The sequence below is a fragment of the Myodes glareolus genome, chromosome 3 (assembly GCF_982192425.1).
Source record: "Myodes glareolus chromosome 3, mMyoGla1.1, whole genome shotgun sequence".
Taxonomy (NCBI): Eukaryota; Metazoa; Chordata; class Mammalia; order Rodentia; family Cricetidae; genus Myodes; species Myodes glareolus.
The window spans coordinates 56,682,790-56,701,184 of NC_142028.1; the positions used below are offsets into that span (position 1 = coordinate 56,682,790).

Consider the following 18,395-nt stretch of genomic DNA (forward strand, 5'->3'; position numbering starts at 1 on the left):
GGGGTGGATTTTAGCTGAATAAAGCTTTTTAATATAATTTACATACTGTAAAAATCTACCTTTTTAAGATGGTTTTAGACTACTCAAAATTAATGCCATTATTACTACTCATTTTATATTTTTATAATCTCTAAAAGAACCCCACCCCCATGCCATGAAGCTGCCCTTGTCCCAAGTCTATCCCTAGATCCCGTGAGGGCACCGGCCCAGTTCTGTCTTGGATCAGCTGACATAAATAGTATTATACAAAAATTTAGCTTGCCCCTTCTGGCAAGTTGTAACTGAGTTCTCAGTTTTGCTTTGATGGTGCTGAGGTTTGAATTCAGGACCGCAGGCATGCTAGCCAGGCATTCTAGCACTGAGTACGCTCCAGTGTAGCATTCCTTAACATGTACTCACTTAGTGGCACTATGGTCTGTTATATGGGTATACAATGTATCTGTCTACCCATCAGATGCTGGGCATTAGGTTGTGAGTACTCTTTGGACCTTTCAAACAATGTGCTGCACACGGTCAGGTTTTTGTGTTTTGATGTAAGTTTTCTTGGGTTTATACCTAGAATAGAATTGCTGAATCTGTTTTCCCAAAGGTGCTTCATGACGCCTTAAACCCACTGACAGTGTATGGGGATTCTACTTTCCATAGTGACATTTGTTTTCCCTATGACTTAGCTGCGGAGTGAACTGTCCTGTGCTTACAGGATGAATGTGTCTCTTTTGGAAATATAGCTGCTCAAATAATTTATCCATGTTGTGCCTGCTCTTTAGCTGTAAATGCTTTTTATAGTCCAGACTTTGATCATGGATATATTTGCCAATATGTCCTCCTACTCTGTAAGGTGTTTTCATTGTCTTGACAGTCGCAGTGCAAAAGTCTTAGAGTTCCCAAGTCTTAAGTTCTCTCCACTCTGCTGTGTGTGCTGTCACTGTCATTTTTGAGAACTAATGCCTCACACAGGGTTATGATACCTTACTCCTCTGCTTTCCCCAAGGATTATAGAACTTCAGCGACTCCATATTTTGTTCTTTGTCAAGATTATTTTGAGGATTATGGGTTCCTTGCCATTTCTCTATAAGATATTAATTTGTAAATTTCTTTAATAATGGAAACTAGGATTTTGGCATTTTACTGACTCTAGATTAACCTGGGAGCATGCACATGCTAATTGCATTGTCTTTCTGAAGCATAAACATACTTCTCAGCTTTCCATTTATTTATTTTTCTTGTTATTCTTTCATTCTTAGATTTGTAGTGTAAAAATGTTACTCTCACATAGAAATGGAGATACAGTTGAGTGGGATATTAACTGGAGTGCTGGATATGAAAATGCAACTCAAGTTTACATCATGGATTTTGTATTGCACAACTGTGCTGATATGATATATTCTGTCTGCCTTTTGTTTTGTTTGTAGAGCTTTTTCTGTTGTTTGCATGTTTGCGGAGGCCAGAGGTCACCCTCAGATATCATCCTCAGGACCTCTCTGCCTTGTGTTTTTGAGATGGAGCTCTCACTGGGAACTAGGGCTTGGCTTACCAGTTCCGCTAGGCTAACTGGCCTGTGTTGATTTTTATACTTATGTGTGTAATTTACAGTTTGGATTTTTTTTTTCATTTAGATCTAGTCTGCAAGACTCACATGAAATTCTCTACTGCAGATTGCCCTTTTCTTTTATACATGAAGCTGTAGGGCGATTGGTAAAGAAAAGTTTCCAGACTATCTTGATACAAAATATATAGCTTTAATAAACAGAAGTAAGACTTACAACAGCTTACATCAGAATCCAACCGATCCATCCGCTATTGAAAGGAAACACTAGGCTGGTTTGATGGATTAAGTAGTCATGGGTTTATTTCTAGCCAAGGAGGCAGTGAGGCCTGAGAGCCATGGCACAGCCCTCACCATGTCTAGTGGGACTGTGCTGGACTGTGCCCAGAACTGACCCAGGTCCTTCTTAGCTTGACTGGCAGCCCGTGTACAGAGAGCAGGGGGCCTTACGGTTGGTTCTCTCCCCCAGATGACTTTCCAAAGCCACAGATCATCACCCAGCCAGAGACGACCATGGCTGTGGTGGGCAAGGACATTCGTTTCACGTGCTCAGCAGCCAGCAGCAGCAGCTCCCCGATGACCTTTGCCTGGAAGAAGGACAATGAGGTCCTGACCAATGCAGACATGGAGAACTTTGCACACGTCCGTGCACAGGATGGCGAAGTGATGGAGTATACCACTATCCTGCACCTCCGTCATGTCACGTTCGGGCACGAGGGCCGCTACCAGTGTGTCATCACCAACCACTTTGGCTCCACATACTCACACAAGGCCAGGCTCACTGTGAATGGTAGGCAATGTCGTCTTGTGCTTCTCAAGCACAGAGTTCCACAGACTGTGCTCTCGGTTGTCTGTCATTGGTGCGAGGAGACAAAAGCTGCTGTGGGGTGCATTTCTTTGTACCATTCCTTGGGTTTGTCCTAGATCAAGTTTTACACATTGAATCATTCTTTTTGGTTTGGGGTAGGTTAAAGTCCATTTGCGTAAAGTGACATTGTGGAGCTAAGCCTTGTTATTTTTATCTGTTCATTGTCTCCCATAAACCAAGAGATGTGGTTTCCAGACTCCAAGCATCTCTGGATCCTGAGGAAGCTTCTGCCCTCAGAATAGATGCAAGGCAGATTGGGACAAGTGCCAGTCCCCATTCCCCTAGACAAGTGTGACCCTTTAATTCAGTTCATGCTGTGGTGACCCCTAACCATAAAATTATTTTCATTGCTATTTTATAACTGTAACTTTGCTACTGTTACGAATCATAGTGTAAATATTTTTGGAGATAGAGGTTTGCCAGAGGGTTCGAGACTCACATGTTGAGAACTGCTGCTTTAGAGGATATGGAGTTAGGCGTGAGTTGAGCACCTGGCTTGATGGTCCAGTGTGCAGGGAAATTGTGTCAAGGCCCTCTTACTCAAAAGCCAGCCTTTCAGACCATTAAGGTGGCTTTCTTTTGGACTGCTGTTTGATGTGGTGTTTGAGGAGTAAAGTCAGCATGAGCAGGTAAGCCTTCCATAGCAGGCTGATGAGCTGGCTTGTGGGTGATCTGAAGCACTGCCCCCATCCTCCAGTGCTTCTAAGCTAGTCTCTGCCACAGGTGGGCAGACTGTCTGGGCTCGCCTGAAAGAGCCTGGGTGTTTCCTGGAGACTGAGGCAGCTGGTAAGACTCCCACAGTGGCTTGGACATAAAGTCTGGATACTGTCCACTGTGTCAGCATTGATATCAAAGCTATATAGGCTAGTCAACTGCATATTTCTGCCTAGGCGTGACTAGTAATGTGGCCCCCATAGGTCCATCTGTGTGAGTTTCCTCAAAAGGGCTGAGCTAGCCCATTTGTTTCTCCACGATAAAGACATGCAGCTTTCCCCTAAGAGCAGATGAGCTGTTGTCCAGCTCTCTCCAGACAGCTACCTAGAGCAGGCCCGCCCCAGACCTCTACTTCTGGAGGATCCCTGTATAGTAACTATTGTGGAAGTACAAGAGGCAGAATGCTTTGAGTGGTTAGTACCATCCTACAATATAGCAAGGCTTTAAGTATAATGAGTGCAGAGTTGTGCCTGGGATAAGGAGAAGGTGGGTACCCCTGGGAAGGGTGGGGTAGCAATGAGCGGAATCCTGAGCAGAGTGGGGGTCGTTTGCCAAGAGTCTCCTTTTGCATGCAGCCATCTCATATAACTTTTACATTTTTTTCCCCAGTGTTGCCGTCATTCACCAAAATTCCCTATGACATTGCCATTCGGACTGGCACCACAGCCCGCCTTGAGTGTGCTGCCACAGGCCACCCTCACCCCCAGATTGCGTGGCAAAAGGATGGAGGCACTGATTTCCCTGCAGCTCGTGAGCGACGCATGCATGTCATGCCAGATGATGATGTGTTCTTCATCACTGATGTGAAGATAGACGACATGGGGGTCTACAGCTGTACTGCCCAGAACTCGGCGGGCTCTATTTCAGCAAATGCTACCCTGACTGTCCTAGGTTCGCTATTGATAGTGTATGTGGTGGGGTGGGATGGGGATAAAACTCAAGTATTACAGGCATCTGCTTTCTGGAATAAGTGTGGTAGATTCTTTGTACCTAGTTTGAAACTTGGGGCTGCTTTGCAGTAAGTTGTTGTGCCTCATAAAAGACAATGAGCAGGAACTTCAGTCTTGACAGTACTCCGCTGTGTGTCTGAGTAAGGATTCCCTCTGTGTGGGGGATGGGTGGGTACGATCTTGGCAGGAGTAGTGAGTGATGCAGGTCTACAAAGGACAGTTTAGTATGAGGTAAGGCTTTAGGTCTTTGCTATGTTGAGGCCGTTCCTAAACTGGCAAGGAGGATTTAGTCACATTTGGCCTTCTGAAAAGCTTGGAGCACCCATAAAAGATCTCAGATGGCATTTCATTGCTACATGGGATTGTCTCCTGACTGGAAAACAAGTAGACCCCCAGCAAGCAAGACCCATAGAATAAATGTGCAATCTCCGCTGCCTTCCTGCAGAAACTCCGTCCTTGGCAGTGCCTTTGGAAGACCGTGTGGTAACTGTGGGAGAAACAGTGGCCCTCCAGTGCAAAGCAACTGGGAGTCCCACACCGCGCATCACCTGGCTTAAGGGAGGTCGCCCGCTGAGCCTCACTGAGCGGCACCATTTTACTCCAGGCAACCAGCTGCTGGTTGTTCAGAATGTGATAGTAGAGGATGCAGGCCGGTATACCTGTGAGATGTCTAATCCCCTGGGTACCGAGCGAGCACATAGCCAACTGAGCATTTTGCCCACCCCTGGCTGCCGAAAGGATGGGACCACCATAGGCATCTTCACCATCGCTGTGGTCTGCAGCATCGTGCTTACCTCGCTGGTGTGGGTGTGCATCATCTACCAGACCAGGAAGAAGAGTGAGGAGTACAGCGTCACTAACACAGGTCAGCAGTATGGCAGGCTGTTCAGGGGGAGCAAAAGTAGTGAACACCACAATCCAACATGAATGACACCAGGCCTGAGGCTTTGCCTAGAACCTAAGAAGAGACTTCTAGAATCTTTAGGAATATGAATTCTGTCTGTAGAGTTGAGGCGTTGTGTTCCCCCCCCCCCCACCCACACACACAACATGGTAACTCCGAAGGACATAACAGGAAATTGGAACACTCTCAAATTCAAGCACCTGCTGGCCCCTGCAGTTTTCTGGTCTCCATGGTGATTCAAAGGCATCAGGGCCCTGCCTGTTGTCATGAATCAGATTGTTTCCAAGCTCTCACAGTCTTGGGATGTTGTTAGGTAGGTCCTTCATCTTTGTGGAGTAAGGCATCTGACTGCCACAATTTTACAACAGGATGGGAAGGAGGTTAAGCAGCAGTGCTGAATCTACAGAGCTCGGGCCACTGCTGTGTGACCGCAAATGTCTATCTGTATTGACTGTGGCAGCAGCCCTGTTGTTTCATCGTCATGTCTTCTTGCAGATGAAACGATCGTGCCTCCAGATGTGCCGAGCTACCTCTCCTCGCAGGGAACCCTTTCTGACCGGCAGGAAACTGTGGTCAGGACGGAAGGTGGTCATCAGGCCAGTGTGCACATTGAAAGCAATGGTAAGTTCAAGAACAGTGAAACAGTCTGATCTGACTATGTCTTGGACACGGCTTTACCTCCTTGCCAGGGTAGGCTGGGCATCTGTGTCATATGTGGCGAACCAGGTCTTTGACAGATGTTTTGCTTTGGATCTGGTGTGTACAAGTTCTATGGTTTTAACATCTGGTCCTCCAGAAGTCCCTACATTGGGCTTAGCACTATGTCTTCAGTCAAGAGAGGATTGCCAGGAAGAGTAGATGCCAAGAACATTCCAGGTCCTGAACCAGCTTTACAGTACTGTTGGTGCTTTGCATGTGGTTCAATCAACCATAGATTAAAAATTCAGGAAAGAAAAGTTGTATCTGTACTGAATATGCAGGTTTTCCACTGTTACTGGGTACTGTTAGTAGAGATGTCGTAAGGTCTGTCAAAGATGTACGGTTTGTGTGCAAACAGCATCATTTTACAGAAAGAACTTGACCATCCTTGGATTTGGGTATCTCTGAGGAGCATAGGAACCAATCCCTGGTGGGTGCCAAGGGATGGGTGCTGGGAAAGAGCTGTAGCCTGTTCACTAGAGGCTGAGAGACCTAAAAAGCTTCTAAATTGTAAGAGGCTTCATTTCAGGTGTGTGTCTGAGAGACTCGAGCCTCTTCCCAGAGGTTGACGTGCACAGCATTACATGCCGGCAGCCCAAGCTGTGTGTTGGATATACTAGAGAGCCCTGGAAAGTGATGGAGAAAGCAGACAGGACCGCTGCTCCACATACAGCAGGTAGGAGTCACTGTGACAGGGAAAGCCATTGCTTTCGACACTGAAATAGGAGTAAGTTGGGGAGCAGCACATCACTGGTCTCAGACCGTCTCTGAATTGTATTCAGAAAACAAACTGGAAGCTCCGACTTCCTTTGATTTCAGAGTCATGTGTGTCTTAGGTAAGTCTGGTGTGGCGAACCCAAGTGTGAGTTTTCTTAAATTTGTAAGGAGCTTACAGGGCAAGGCCCACAAATCATGGAAGTTAGCATCCTTGCACCCAGACTGTCTTATCTACACAAGGTTTCACTTTGTAGCCCAGGCTGTCTTCAGCCTTCTCAGATGCTAGGATTATAGCACGGGCGACCCTGCCCAGCCATTGGACAGAGGTTGGTGTGTCTTCCTCGGTCAATCTCCACCTTATGTATTGAGCAGGGTCTCTCACTTAAGCCCAGCTCACTGACCAGTACTCTAGCTAGCCAGCTTGCTCCAGGATTTCCTGCCTCCGCTTCCCAAGCCCTAGATTACAGATGGGCCACCTCACTGCCTGGCATGTCCGGGAGTACTGGGGACCTGAACTCTGATCCTTATGCTCATCCAGCACTCCCAGCCCCGCTACCTGGAGTCTTTAAGGCTTAATGTCTGATTGTTGAGAAGATTCATCACAATGTGATGCCTAATGCAAATCTTCCCTTTTACTTTCCCTTCATTTTTCCTGTGGTCAAAGTGTGCATTCTAAATTAATTTCATGTGCTCACTTAAGCACAAAAGACCAGAACTTGGTGTGGGCTCAGTTACTCTCCATGTGTACATTCCAGGGAAGGACAGGGTGATTACAGTGGTAAACAGGACTCAGGCCTCTGAGAGGGGATGGGGACTTCAGTGGCTCTGTTCTTCATTCAGCACACAGTGGCTCTGCTGTATGCGGTGACTGCAATACTGACACGGATAGTCAGCCCAAGGAACAAGCCTTCCATCCCCAGCCTGTGTCCAGAGAGAGTGGACGGCCAGGTACACCAAGCAGCCAAGAGCTCAGGCAGCATGACCCAGAATACTCTCCACACCACCCTTACACTGGGACAGCTGATGGGTCTCACACCCACTCTGGAGGATCCCTCTATCCGAGTAACCATGACAGAATATTACTGTCTCTGAAGAACAAGGCAGCGTCCCCAGATGGGAAAGGTAAGTATTGTGTTAAGAAGCATGTCTGCCGTGGGTTGGGAGCCCAGATGGGGTTAATGTGCACAGGCTAACGTGTCCTCATGTTTTCTTAAACAGGAGATTCCTCGTGGGCTTTAGCAAAGTTACATGCACCAGACTCCATAGATCTACAGCCTTCTCCTACGTTAACTTCAGGCAGCCCAGAGCTCATAGAAGATGCCATATCTACTGAAGCCCAGCACTTGCTTGTTTCCAATGGCCACCTCCCCCAGGCCTGTGACTCTAGTCCTGAGTCTATGCCACTGACAGGACAGCTCACTGGGAAACGGAGGGGACCATTGCTATTGGCACCGAAAAGCTAGGCTTCATCTACCTCAGCTCGTTTAAAGCAATCGCTACAGGGAAGAGGTAGGAGAAGCTGTGGGAAGTTTGTGTCCAAAACGGCAGGCACTCTGGACACAGTTTTAACTTCCATGTGGAGTGTCAGTTGGCTAAAGGACTTGACATCTGGAGCACAGAAATGCAAGAGACTATTTGTGTACAAAAGGCAGGAAAAGTATTTGATACCATTGTACATAAGAGTTTTCAGAGATTTCATATATATTATATATCTTTTACAGAGACTATTTTAATCCTTAGCGCATGGGTCCCGCCTTCAGTGATATTTTCGCATTAGGTTGCTGTCTAATTTTGGAGACGGTCAAGAATAGTTGTGGTGCCTTAATGCACAGCTGAAATTCAGGTAAAACCACATTAGCTATTGCTGGTGGTTGGGAAGGAGGGCATTTTGGCTATGTGCTCACTTAGTCAGATTCAGGTGCGTTGACCAGACCTGTGCAGCTGTTGTCTGGCCTCATTGTAGAGTGGGGCACACATGTCACTTGCCTTTCTTCTAGGTTCAGGGTCTGGCTTTGAGGATGAGGTTGAGGGCTGTTAATCCACCAAAAGCAATGGCTTAAAACAATTAAGGACTGCCTTTCGTCTTTCTTTGTAACTCACTTGGTAAAAGCAAATGTCTTGTCTCCTTCAATGGTTCTTTGGAGATTATTAAGGCAGAGGCTTCCAGTGTTGGTACACCTGTGGATTTTCCAATAGTGAGGCTTAGTTCTGCCAATACAGCATTGCAGTGGGGGATAAAAGAAGTTCACTTCTAGGCCAGCTGATTTCTGCCCAGCAGGCCTGTCCACAGCGCTCCCTCATACAGTGAAACTGGGCTTGGACTATACAAGACTGAGTCCCAGGCCTGGGTGTATTTGCACTTTGGGGCCCTGTTGCTAACCATCTTGTGAGTGCCAATGTGTAATTCAGTAAAAACTACATGGAAGCAAACTCAGTCTTTAAAATCCCTGGAAGCTGAGGGAAGTGTTGACACAGTGATGGCCTGAGACAGTGCACTGCCGTGTCAGAGGTCATCACTGTGCCCCAGGACAAAGCACAGAAGTTTATTTTCCACAGTCGGCTGATTAATGTTACTTCCACAAAATATGTGAATTTGCTGCTTCTGAGAGGCAATGTGAAAGAGGAAGTATTACTTTTTATGTACAGAGTTATTTATTTATAGAATTTTGGTACAGTGTACATTGAAAACATGTAAGATATTGAAGTGTCTAACAAATGGCATTAAAGTGTCTTTAATAAAGGTTCATTTATAAATACTAAGTGTGTGCTGTGGTCACTGTTCTAAGAGCAGTTATTCTGCCTTTAATACTATTTTCCCCAAAAGGAGACGACTTCAGACAGAGCATCACAGACGACAGTGCTGCCCAGAAGGCGCAGCGTCCCCACATTCCTTGGGTGGCTGACTAATTTTTTGCCACCTGGAGCTGGTTAGTTAAGCCTTGTGCTCTCCGAATATGCTGACCCTCCCGCCTCCTGCAGCCAGTGCTGCTTGCACACACCGTGAGGACAAAGGAACAGCTCTAGCTGGCCCTTCCGGGAGGACAGTGGTAGTCATGGGGCTTCAGGTCCCGCAGCAAAGTCGCTTGGGCCCACCCACTCAGTCACTGGTGCTGCAGCTATCTCTCACACTAGGGATTTTGGGGCACTCTGCTGTAAAATAATATAATCATGTGTTTTTATATGAGAAATACAAGGGTAATTAAAAACAGCAGTCTCCTTACCAGAAAGAATGTATGCTATGCACCTGTAGTTCATGCTTTTTAAACAAAGCTGTAATCTTACACAATAGGAATTAGCCCAGGGGAGAAACACCCACACGCACATTTCCTGCCCCAGCCTCCTTCCTTTTCCCAATCTAGCCTTCGCTCGCATTTTAGTGACTCAGTAGATAGCAGGGAGCAAAGGACACGGATCCAACAACTACGCTGAAGTATTTATTAAGGGATGGAGATGTTGGTCTGGAGGTCCACCGAGGAGAGTTTCCAGGGACGACACTCAGCCCTCTCAAGGTGCCACACTGCAGTGTCGACTTTGCCAGTCACGAAAAGGCAGGGGCTGCACAGCAGCCAGCAGCCCTTTTCTCCAGGGACACACAGTGTCTGCTTCATGGGCTCTTCCTGCCCACTTCTAACAGCAAGCTGCGGGTCTGGTCGTAGGCACCCAGAAAGATGAAGCCGCCCATACCGATTGCTGCCATTCGTGGGAAGACACCTGCAAATAACCTAGGAACAGCAACCACGGTTTGCTCACTTCAGTACACTTAACCTTGTGTTCCCTTCCTCTCAGAAGACCACTAGTACATTCCCAAGTATGCATGAGAATCTGGAGCCCAGTCTAGCATGGCTGAATGCTGTGCTGTCTACCTGGGAGCACTCATGTTAAGATAGTAACAATATTGTGCTCTAAAAATGGAGTCAAGGGGACGAATCTGAGGACACCTGAGGAGTCTCTGGGTCTCAGTTCAGGGAAGCAAAACAGCTTCTTAAACAGTTCTGCTATTTTCTTGTCCTGATGACTCAGTGGCACTCTGTTGTTGGAGTTCCCAAGATGGAAATGCATCTCTGTGGCTTCTTTTCTCTCGTTCAGGCTACATAAGGACACCAGAGGCACATGCCTGTGATGGAGGGGGAGCACCTCATACATGGCAGTCCTGGACACTCTGGTGCTCCATCCCAGTCCAATCAGAACCGTGGTGTTAGCAAACCACTCTCTAGATCAGTAGTTCTCAACCTTCCTAATGCTGTGACCTTTTAACACAATTTCTCATGTTTGACCCCCAACCATGAAATTATTTTCATTGCTACTTCATAATTGTAATTGTGCTACTGTTAGGAATCATAATGTATATTTGTGTTTTCTGATGACCTTAGGCAACCCCTGTAAAAGGGTTGTTCAGCCCCCCCCACACACACACAAAAAGGGGTCACAACCCACAGGTTGAGAAGAACTGTTCTAGAGATTCAGATACTCAAATATCCACTGTGACATTACTGAAAAAAGTAATCTACTAATGACCTCATCTGACTAGATAGACCAGCACTGTGAAACCAGTAGAACAGCATGCAGCTGGAGAGAACACAGAAGAAGCAGGCCTGGCACAGCCATAACAGGTCAAAGGTCTGTGTGCCAGGCTGTTAGACACAGGAACATGGTCTAGGCTGTGTGATCACCAGGCTGTTAAGACACAGGACATGGTCTAGGCTGTGTGATCACCAAGCTGTTAGTCACAGGAAATGATCTAGGCTGTAAATAACTGATTTCTGCAGAGGAGGAAGAGGCAGAAGACCTGCTCTTATTTCTTTAAACCTTGCTGCCCAGAAAAGTGCTTTCATATGCAGAAAGAAAAAGTTGGAAATCAGAACTTAGGCGTGAGGTGATTAGAGAGGCTGGCTGTCAGGACTGATGAGCCAGGCTCAATCCCTGGAGAAGGAACGAACCAGTTATCACAGGTTGTTTGGTGTCCATATGTGCACACTAGTGGAGAGACTTGGGGTGTAGGGCAACTGTTTTCTTATGCCAACACTCATGCCTGCTGGACATACAGCCCCCTCATCCTACATAACCACTGGAAGTGGTCAGCTGTCCCACCCTTCTATCTGGCACCTCACAGGAAAGCAAGGACTTTATATCACAGAGCCCCTTTTGATAAGCCATTTAGGGAGCTGGAGAGGTGGCGTAGAGGGTAAAGTGCTTGCAGTGCCAGCATGAGGACCTGAGTCCAAGTCTAGAACCCATGTAAAGCTGGACATGGCAGCAATCTTCTGTAACCCCAGTGCTCCCCGGTCAGCCAGCCTGCATATGAAGTGGCAAACAAGAGACCCACCCTATAAGAGGGAAGTGCTAGGAGGGCTGCCCAGAGACAGGCTGCAGACCACTGGCTCCTAAGAGCCAGTCCCTCTCGGCTCTTGCCACCTTCAGGCTCGACAGAGGCAAGACAGATGGAAGCAGTTACAGTCAGTAGGCGGCAAATGAAGTAGAGTGTCATTTTGGGGGTGGGGATCCACCTAGGCTTGTAGGCAGACTTGTGAGGAGGTCAGGATATGTTCCAGGGACCACAGGTGACAGCACAGGTAGGATCACAGAGCAGGAGCTCCCAGAAGCGACAGTGAGTACAAGAAAAAAAAAAAACAAAAAAGCCTAGGTGATCAGCAAGAAAGGGGACAATCCAAGACAAGCAGACCCCTCCCCTGCTCTGCAGCTTCCACCACCCAGCATGGCTTTTGCCTATGGAAACTAACAGCAAGACCTGCTCCCTGCATCTACTCTGAGAGCATCAGGTTCCTTGGTGGGAGCTGCTGTGAGGTATGCAGACTTGGTCAGCTTAGTACAGGGCAGGGGACAGTGGTGGCTGTATCTGAACTGCAGCAGAGGAGGTGGACTGAGCCATCTGCCCAGGAAGGGGCCAGCTATTCTCATTTATTTCTTAACGCCTATCAGTAGCGGGGCTGGAGCTGCTGTGTGTTCAGTCACAGCCATGATTGCCTGGAACACACTGTTCAGGGCTACTCTATCCAAGGTGACCAGAGTCCCAGAGTGGAGACTCAGAAGACAGCCAAAAATTTAAATTACCTTTCAGCGCTAAGGTTGGGTCAGCGCTAAGGTTGGGTCCACCCTTGACCTGTTTTGCTTTCTCTCCTCTGCCTGCAGTTTTGACACTGCTTAGTTTTAATCAATGTGTGCCATGACCTGGACAGGGAAGGCTGGTCCTTGCATCACCACGATGGGGCAATGCCCCAGCCACTGTGCCATCCCTTGTCACCACTTTCTCAACACTGGCAAATGGCTGCAGCTCTACAACACCATGGTCAGAGGCTCGGCTGAGTCACCGCTGCCGCTAACATGTGGAAATGAGACTGAGATCTGGCAGGCGGCCTTTATGATGTCGAAAGCCACTGTCCCCAGCTGCTGCTTCTGTGGGCCGGCCACTGCTTATCTAAGAGGATCCCCAAACAGTGTATATGGGATTCACAGCCCATTTCCACTCCTCCATTTCTTTGTTCAGAGTCGAATTAGTTCCCAAATGAATGACTGTCGTGTCTTATTCCCTCAGAAGGTGTCAGCCATGTCACTGCAAATGCTCCCACCATGCCAACCCTGTGCTCTGAGACATCAGAAGTCCGTCAGTCTAGCCTGTCCACCAGATCCAACCTGTATTTCAGAACATTGGAGCAGGACATTCAGTAAAGCCACTGGCTACCACTTCCAACTGGAAAACCCAAACAAAACAATAGGTTTGCTCTGTGTCAAAAGCCTGACCACATTCCCCAGACCATCAGAAATTGAAAATGCCGAAGTTACACAAAAACGCAATTAGTGATCTACTTTGGCACGGGGATGAGACAGGTGGCAGAGCCCGGTGAAGAGGCTGAGGGTAGCAGGGCTCAGCTATGCACACAGTGCTGCTTTTACCCAGCCATCCCAGTGCCAGCTCACCCTCCCTCTCCAAAGGAGATTACTGAGGACTCTGCACAGCATATCAAGAAGGTTCCAAGTAGAAAATCCTTCTCCTTTGCTAACATCTCAGCATTTGCACAGCTTCAGAAAAACTATATGGGAAATCGGCATAGAATAACAGCTGTTTAGGACATAAAGCAAGATATTCTGAAGCACGTGGAGCTGGAGAGATGGGTCCAGAAAGTGCTCAATATGCAAGTTTGAGGAGCCAAGCTTAGGTCCTCAACACCCACATAAGAGCCAGGTGCAGCGGCATACACCTGTACCCAGCACACGGGGGACAAGTCGATCTGGGGCTCACCGGACAGCTGCTGTAGCCAAAATGGTGAGCTCAAGGTTCTGAGAAAGAGACTCAAAAAAAAGATGGAGCCTGATGAGGAAGACACCCAATCCCAACTTCTGGCATCTACAGGCACACATGTGGGCAATACAGCTGTTTGCACATCATATGCAAAGAGAAAAGATTGAGGTTCTTAGCTATTAACACAGAACAGTACTGCCCAGCTAAGGCCAACCATGGTGGAACTGCCAGTACAGCTGTGAACTGGGTAATACTTCAGAGAAAAGCAGACTGCACAGCCAGGTCCTGCTGGTCCTGTAGGGTGAGGATGTGGCTGGAAATAGTTTTTTTTTCTATTTGTATATCTCCAGATATACAAACATTTACTGCTGTTACAACTATCCATAATTTCCAAGGTAATCACGTGTTGTACTTGCAGCTACTATTCTCCAGGTGTGTCACACCATCTACATTTGTGTGAGCACACTGTATGACACATTTGCACAGTGACAAAACTGTCCATCAGTAAAACAAAATAAACCTATAGATGCAGAGCAAATGCCCATCACACGGCATGCCTACCAATGGTTCTTAGAAGTGGTTACAAGGGTTGGAGAAATGGTTCAACAGTTAAGGCTGTTCTTCCAGAGGTCCTGAGTTCAATTCCCAGCAACCACAAGATGGCTCACAACCATCTATAATAAGATCTGGTGCCCTCTTCTGGCCTGCAGGCATATATGCAGGCAGAATACTGTATACATTAAAAAAAAAAGTGGCTACAAACACCCAAGCCCCACTTTCTTCTAACTCACTTTCATATCTACACTGTGTGAGAACTTATTTGTATCAATGCTGTAGCCCAAATACAGCTGAGGGTTATATATTTGCATGTCGTTCATGGCAGCACAAAGATCTGAGGAAGAGCCAGGAAAGAGGAGACAAGGCAGCTAAGGGCTGACTGTGTCCTTACCCTGCTAGTCCCTGTGCACGCCACACTGCATGCATGGCCGAGAGCACATTCCCGACAGCAGTGCTGGAACCCGCCTGCAGAAGATAGGAAAGACAGGGCTGTTACCTCCCAGTACTCTGAACAGGCTCCCCTCACTCTCCCTCAAGGCACACTTGGTTGGAAATCTTGCCTACATTCAGAGAAGCAGACAAACACGTCAGGGAAGCCGCTTCTCAGAGCTCACGTAAGAACCAATAGCAACTGTTCAACAGAGAGCTGAAGGGAAGCAGCAGACCTGGCTGATGGGGTGGGGGTGGGGTCTCACTATAAAGCCTGACGGGGATGAAGAATGCCATTTTCAGTTTTATAATCACCCCATTCTCAGAGCTGGTCCTGTCCACCTACGGACTAGAATTCTGCTCACATTGCTCTGCTTCCTACAGACCTGGACTCTGAGAGAATGCTTGGTTCAGATATGTTACTACTGAAATTCCTTAAAGCTCAGCCTGGAGTTTGTTTTGTTGTTTTTAACAGTTCTGACAACTGTCTTTTCTGGTCACAGCCAACCATGACTAAATTCTGAGTCTGTATATTAGATTCCGAAGAACACGAAGCCAGTCAAGTCTTAGGTCTGAAAACAGTTGCAGGCAGAGGCTTACAGAGGGCCGCTGTGAGAATGCTTGTGAGTGGCAGCATGCTCCACACAGCTCCATCACAACGACAGTGCTCATCTCCCAATGTCAGAGGCACCAAGGGTCAGCAGGCACTGATCCCTGCATCCCTACAGCTCTGCCTGCATTATCTGATACTCACCTTGGCCAGCATGATCCTTGTCTTGGCCACATCCAAAGGTGTAGTAACTGCAGCTGCAAAGCCACCTGTGTGAGAGACCCAACAGTCATGAGACGTTTAGACAGCATCCTCGCCATTTCTACATCTGGAGTCACAGAACTGTCGGTCATGTCTTTGCCATCATGCCTGCTTGAGTGTGTTGAGAACAGGGTGCACACATGAAGAATTTTAATCTTCACTGTTCACACCTCTTGCAGTGATAATGCAAGGAAGCGGAGGCTACTTCTTTTCCTCGTGGGTTAAGGAGTGGGGCCTACAACTCCCCCTGCTCTCTCTCAGCCTGGTACACTAATACATGTGTACACAAGCACGTATGACACATGAACAGCCAGATACGGGCTTTTATTGTGAGAAGCACACAGCTTCCAGTGGCTTTGGGGATCACACCTTTCTGTAGGCTACCTGTCTTACAGCCTCCAGAGGCTTCGGTTGCTTCTGTTCTGCATGGGCAGGCTCATGTGTGCCACAGGACTTCTGTATGAAGAGCCGCCTCTTCAGGAGGCTTCCTCTATTTCCCAGGCTCTGGATAACAGTCCAGAGAATAATACGCTTTACCCTCTCAGCATCACCTTACATTTCCTCTTGCTTTGGCGCACGTTCTGCCTCAAGGCTTCCTTTCCATATTCTCCTGTTTCCTTCATCTAACTACCATGATGGGCAAACTGTCCACAGATTTAAGTGTTTCTATCTGTGGACACAGAAACCAAGAATTTATTGCTAATATAAACTATAGCTTATGGTCTCAAAATGTTTTGTTTGCTTAAGACAAGGTCTCACTATGTACCCAGAGCTAGCTTGGAAATTGTTATGTAGATCAGGCTGGCCCAAACCCACAGAGTTTGCTTCCACCTTCTTGTCCTGGGATTAAAGGCACGTGACACCACTACACCAGGCCTGCAAATACTTTACCAACTTGCTGCAAAGCTGCATACAAAACCCTGAAAGGACTGAAGGAGAGTGAAACAATAACCCCTTAAAGGCTTTCAGGAGGTCCAGCCCCCAGGAGCTGGAGAGGATCAGTAGTTTCTGGGCTTACAGAGGAGGCTCCAGAAGTAGCTCCGGGCTCCCTCTGCTGTGGCATGTGGACAAAGGGGGCACTGACTTCCGACAAATCTCTTTCTAAATGTGGGACTGAAATAAGTGGCCACGGTGACCCTGGGCTGCACAGTGACATCTGTTCTGACACTTGTGGGAAGGCACACCTACTCTCAGTTTATGTTCTAATTTTGGTTACCCACGACTGCCACACACCTTAGGCCTGTCAGCACCCCCCTTTGTTTAGAACCCCTTACTTTTTCTCTTTTTAGATTATGAGTTTGTGGGCCAACAAGATGGCTCTGCAAGTCAAGAGCATCTGCCACGAGTTCAATGCCCAGAGTGTGAGCCCTGGACGGCACATGGCGGAAAGAGAACTGACCCACAAGTGCCCTGACTCCCCATGCTGCCATGGCATGAACGTGCCTTCACCCATCCCCACCACATACTAGTGAAAAGAAACTGAAAACATTAGAAAGAAAAAACATTTAGTGCAGAGCTGAAGTCTGCTCTAAGCTTGATCAGCTCCAGCACTTTTGGCCCTGGGGCCTGGCTTCGGACGCTCATCTGTAAAGGGCAGGCAGCCGTGCGGCAGATTCTCTTTATGAAAAGTGCAAAGTGTCTAGAAGAGGCATGGCACACAGTAGCACTATGAAGGAACCCAGTCCAGTCTAGGTGGGTGCTGTGCTGGTTAGGCTTTTGCCAACTTGACCCACGATGGAGTCGTCTGGAAAGGGAACATCAACTGAGGAACTACATCCATAACATTGGTTTATAGGCAAGTCTGATTTTCTTGATTAAAGACTGATGTGGGAGGGCCCGCAGACTGTGGGCAGTGCCATGTCTGGACAGGTGGTCCTGGGTTGTATGGAAAAGCAGGCTTAGTGAGCCTGAAGGAGCATCCCTATAGGACCTCTGCTTCAGTCCCTGCTTTGAGTGCCCATCCTGGCTTTTCTTCAGGATACACTATAAGCTGAAATAAACCCTTTCTTCCCCTTGTTGTTTTCGGTGTTTATCAGAATAGAAAAAGAAACTAAGACATGGGTAGAGAGAATGCGTGATTTTTCTTCCTACCTCAATCTAGTGCACACAGCAGGCACTCATGTCCTTAGTGGGTGCCCCGCACTAGTCACGCTTTTACAAACTAAATATGTAAAGGGCAGGGAAAGGTTGGCATGAATGCCATCCCTTGCTTACTATCAAACTCCAGAACTATGCCCGCACCATCACTAGCATCTGCCCATGGCCATGGAGCAGCTAGTATGGAGCAGGAAGTGGGATCATATGTATCCTGACCTCTAAAAGGATCTTCTTGTCACACCTAAGGACTCTGATACAACACATCAAATAAGCCTGAGCATTAAACTTCATTCTCCTATAGAAAAATATTCACGGGCTTCCCTAAATTAATTTATAAAGCAGATTAACACATAATAAATTTGGATAGGCCAAGTCAAACTTGCCCTGGCCACCAACGGAGGTTAGCTATCCTTTCCTGTGGGCACTTGCATATTTTTTAGAGGTCTGTGCTCCATGGAAGTAGTCTGAATGAAAGATGAGCTCAAAGCATACAGGTCCTTATTGTACTATCATGCTGAGATCGGTATTTTATGTAAGGCATTAATAAATCAATTTGAAAGCCCTCAAATATCGAACTGCTTATTTTGTACGTTCACTTAGAGGGTAACTGCGAGGAGCATCTAACATCAAAGACAACACCTATGGGGTGCGGCGGACACAGGATGCTCTTGTGTGGCCCAGACTCCTAAGGGCACATTGCTTCCCTGAATGCTCAGCTGCAGCTTTCGGAGCCACATTCATGGAACTGATTTTCCCAGGAAAACTACTTGCTGTCTTGGGAGACAAACGTAGTAATAACCCTCTAAAAGGCAAAGGAACCCCTTCTTTCTGACAGCTTGGAGCTGCC

At 47.4% G+C, this 18,395-nt stretch overlaps 2 protein-coding genes across 3 annotated transcripts in view; one reads left to right on the top strand and one right to left on the bottom strand.

The window, feature by feature from the left end:
• The window catches only part of Lrig1 (leucine rich repeats and immunoglobulin like domains 1), a 100,860-nt gene extending 91,702 nt beyond the window's left edge, over positions 1 to 9,158 (top strand). Inside the window, exons 13-19 of the mRNA XM_048438348.3 lie at positions 2,016 to 2,336; positions 3,738 to 4,019; positions 4,524 to 4,943; positions 5,478 to 5,603; positions 6,211 to 6,357; positions 7,239 to 7,520; positions 7,617 to 9,158. Of these exons, the coding sequence (XP_048294305.2) occupies positions 2,016 to 2,336; positions 3,738 to 4,019; positions 4,524 to 4,943; positions 5,478 to 5,603; positions 6,211 to 6,357; positions 7,239 to 7,520; positions 7,617 to 7,861 (1,823 nt within the window). The 3' untranslated portion in view covers positions 7,862 to 9,158. The remainder of the gene's footprint in view (positions 1 to 2,015; positions 2,337 to 3,737; positions 4,020 to 4,523; positions 4,944 to 5,477; positions 5,604 to 6,210; positions 6,358 to 7,238; positions 7,521 to 7,616) is intronic.
• Positions 9,159 to 9,819: 661 nt separating this feature from the next.
• Positions 9,820 to 18,395, bottom strand: part of Slc25a26 (solute carrier family 25 member 26) — a 113,496-nt gene continuing 104,920 nt past the window's right edge. For both annotated transcript variants that reach the window (XM_048438426.3, XM_048438425.3), the window contains 3 exons: positions 15,395 to 15,459; positions 14,603 to 14,676; positions 9,820 to 10,120 (listed from right to left, as the gene is read on the bottom strand). In XM_048438426.3, the coding sequence (XP_048294383.3) occupies positions 10,003 to 10,120; positions 14,603 to 14,676; positions 15,395 to 15,459 (257 nt within the window). In that variant the 3' untranslated portion in view covers positions 9,820 to 10,002. The remainder of the gene's footprint in view (positions 10,121 to 14,602; positions 14,677 to 15,394; positions 15,460 to 18,395) is intronic.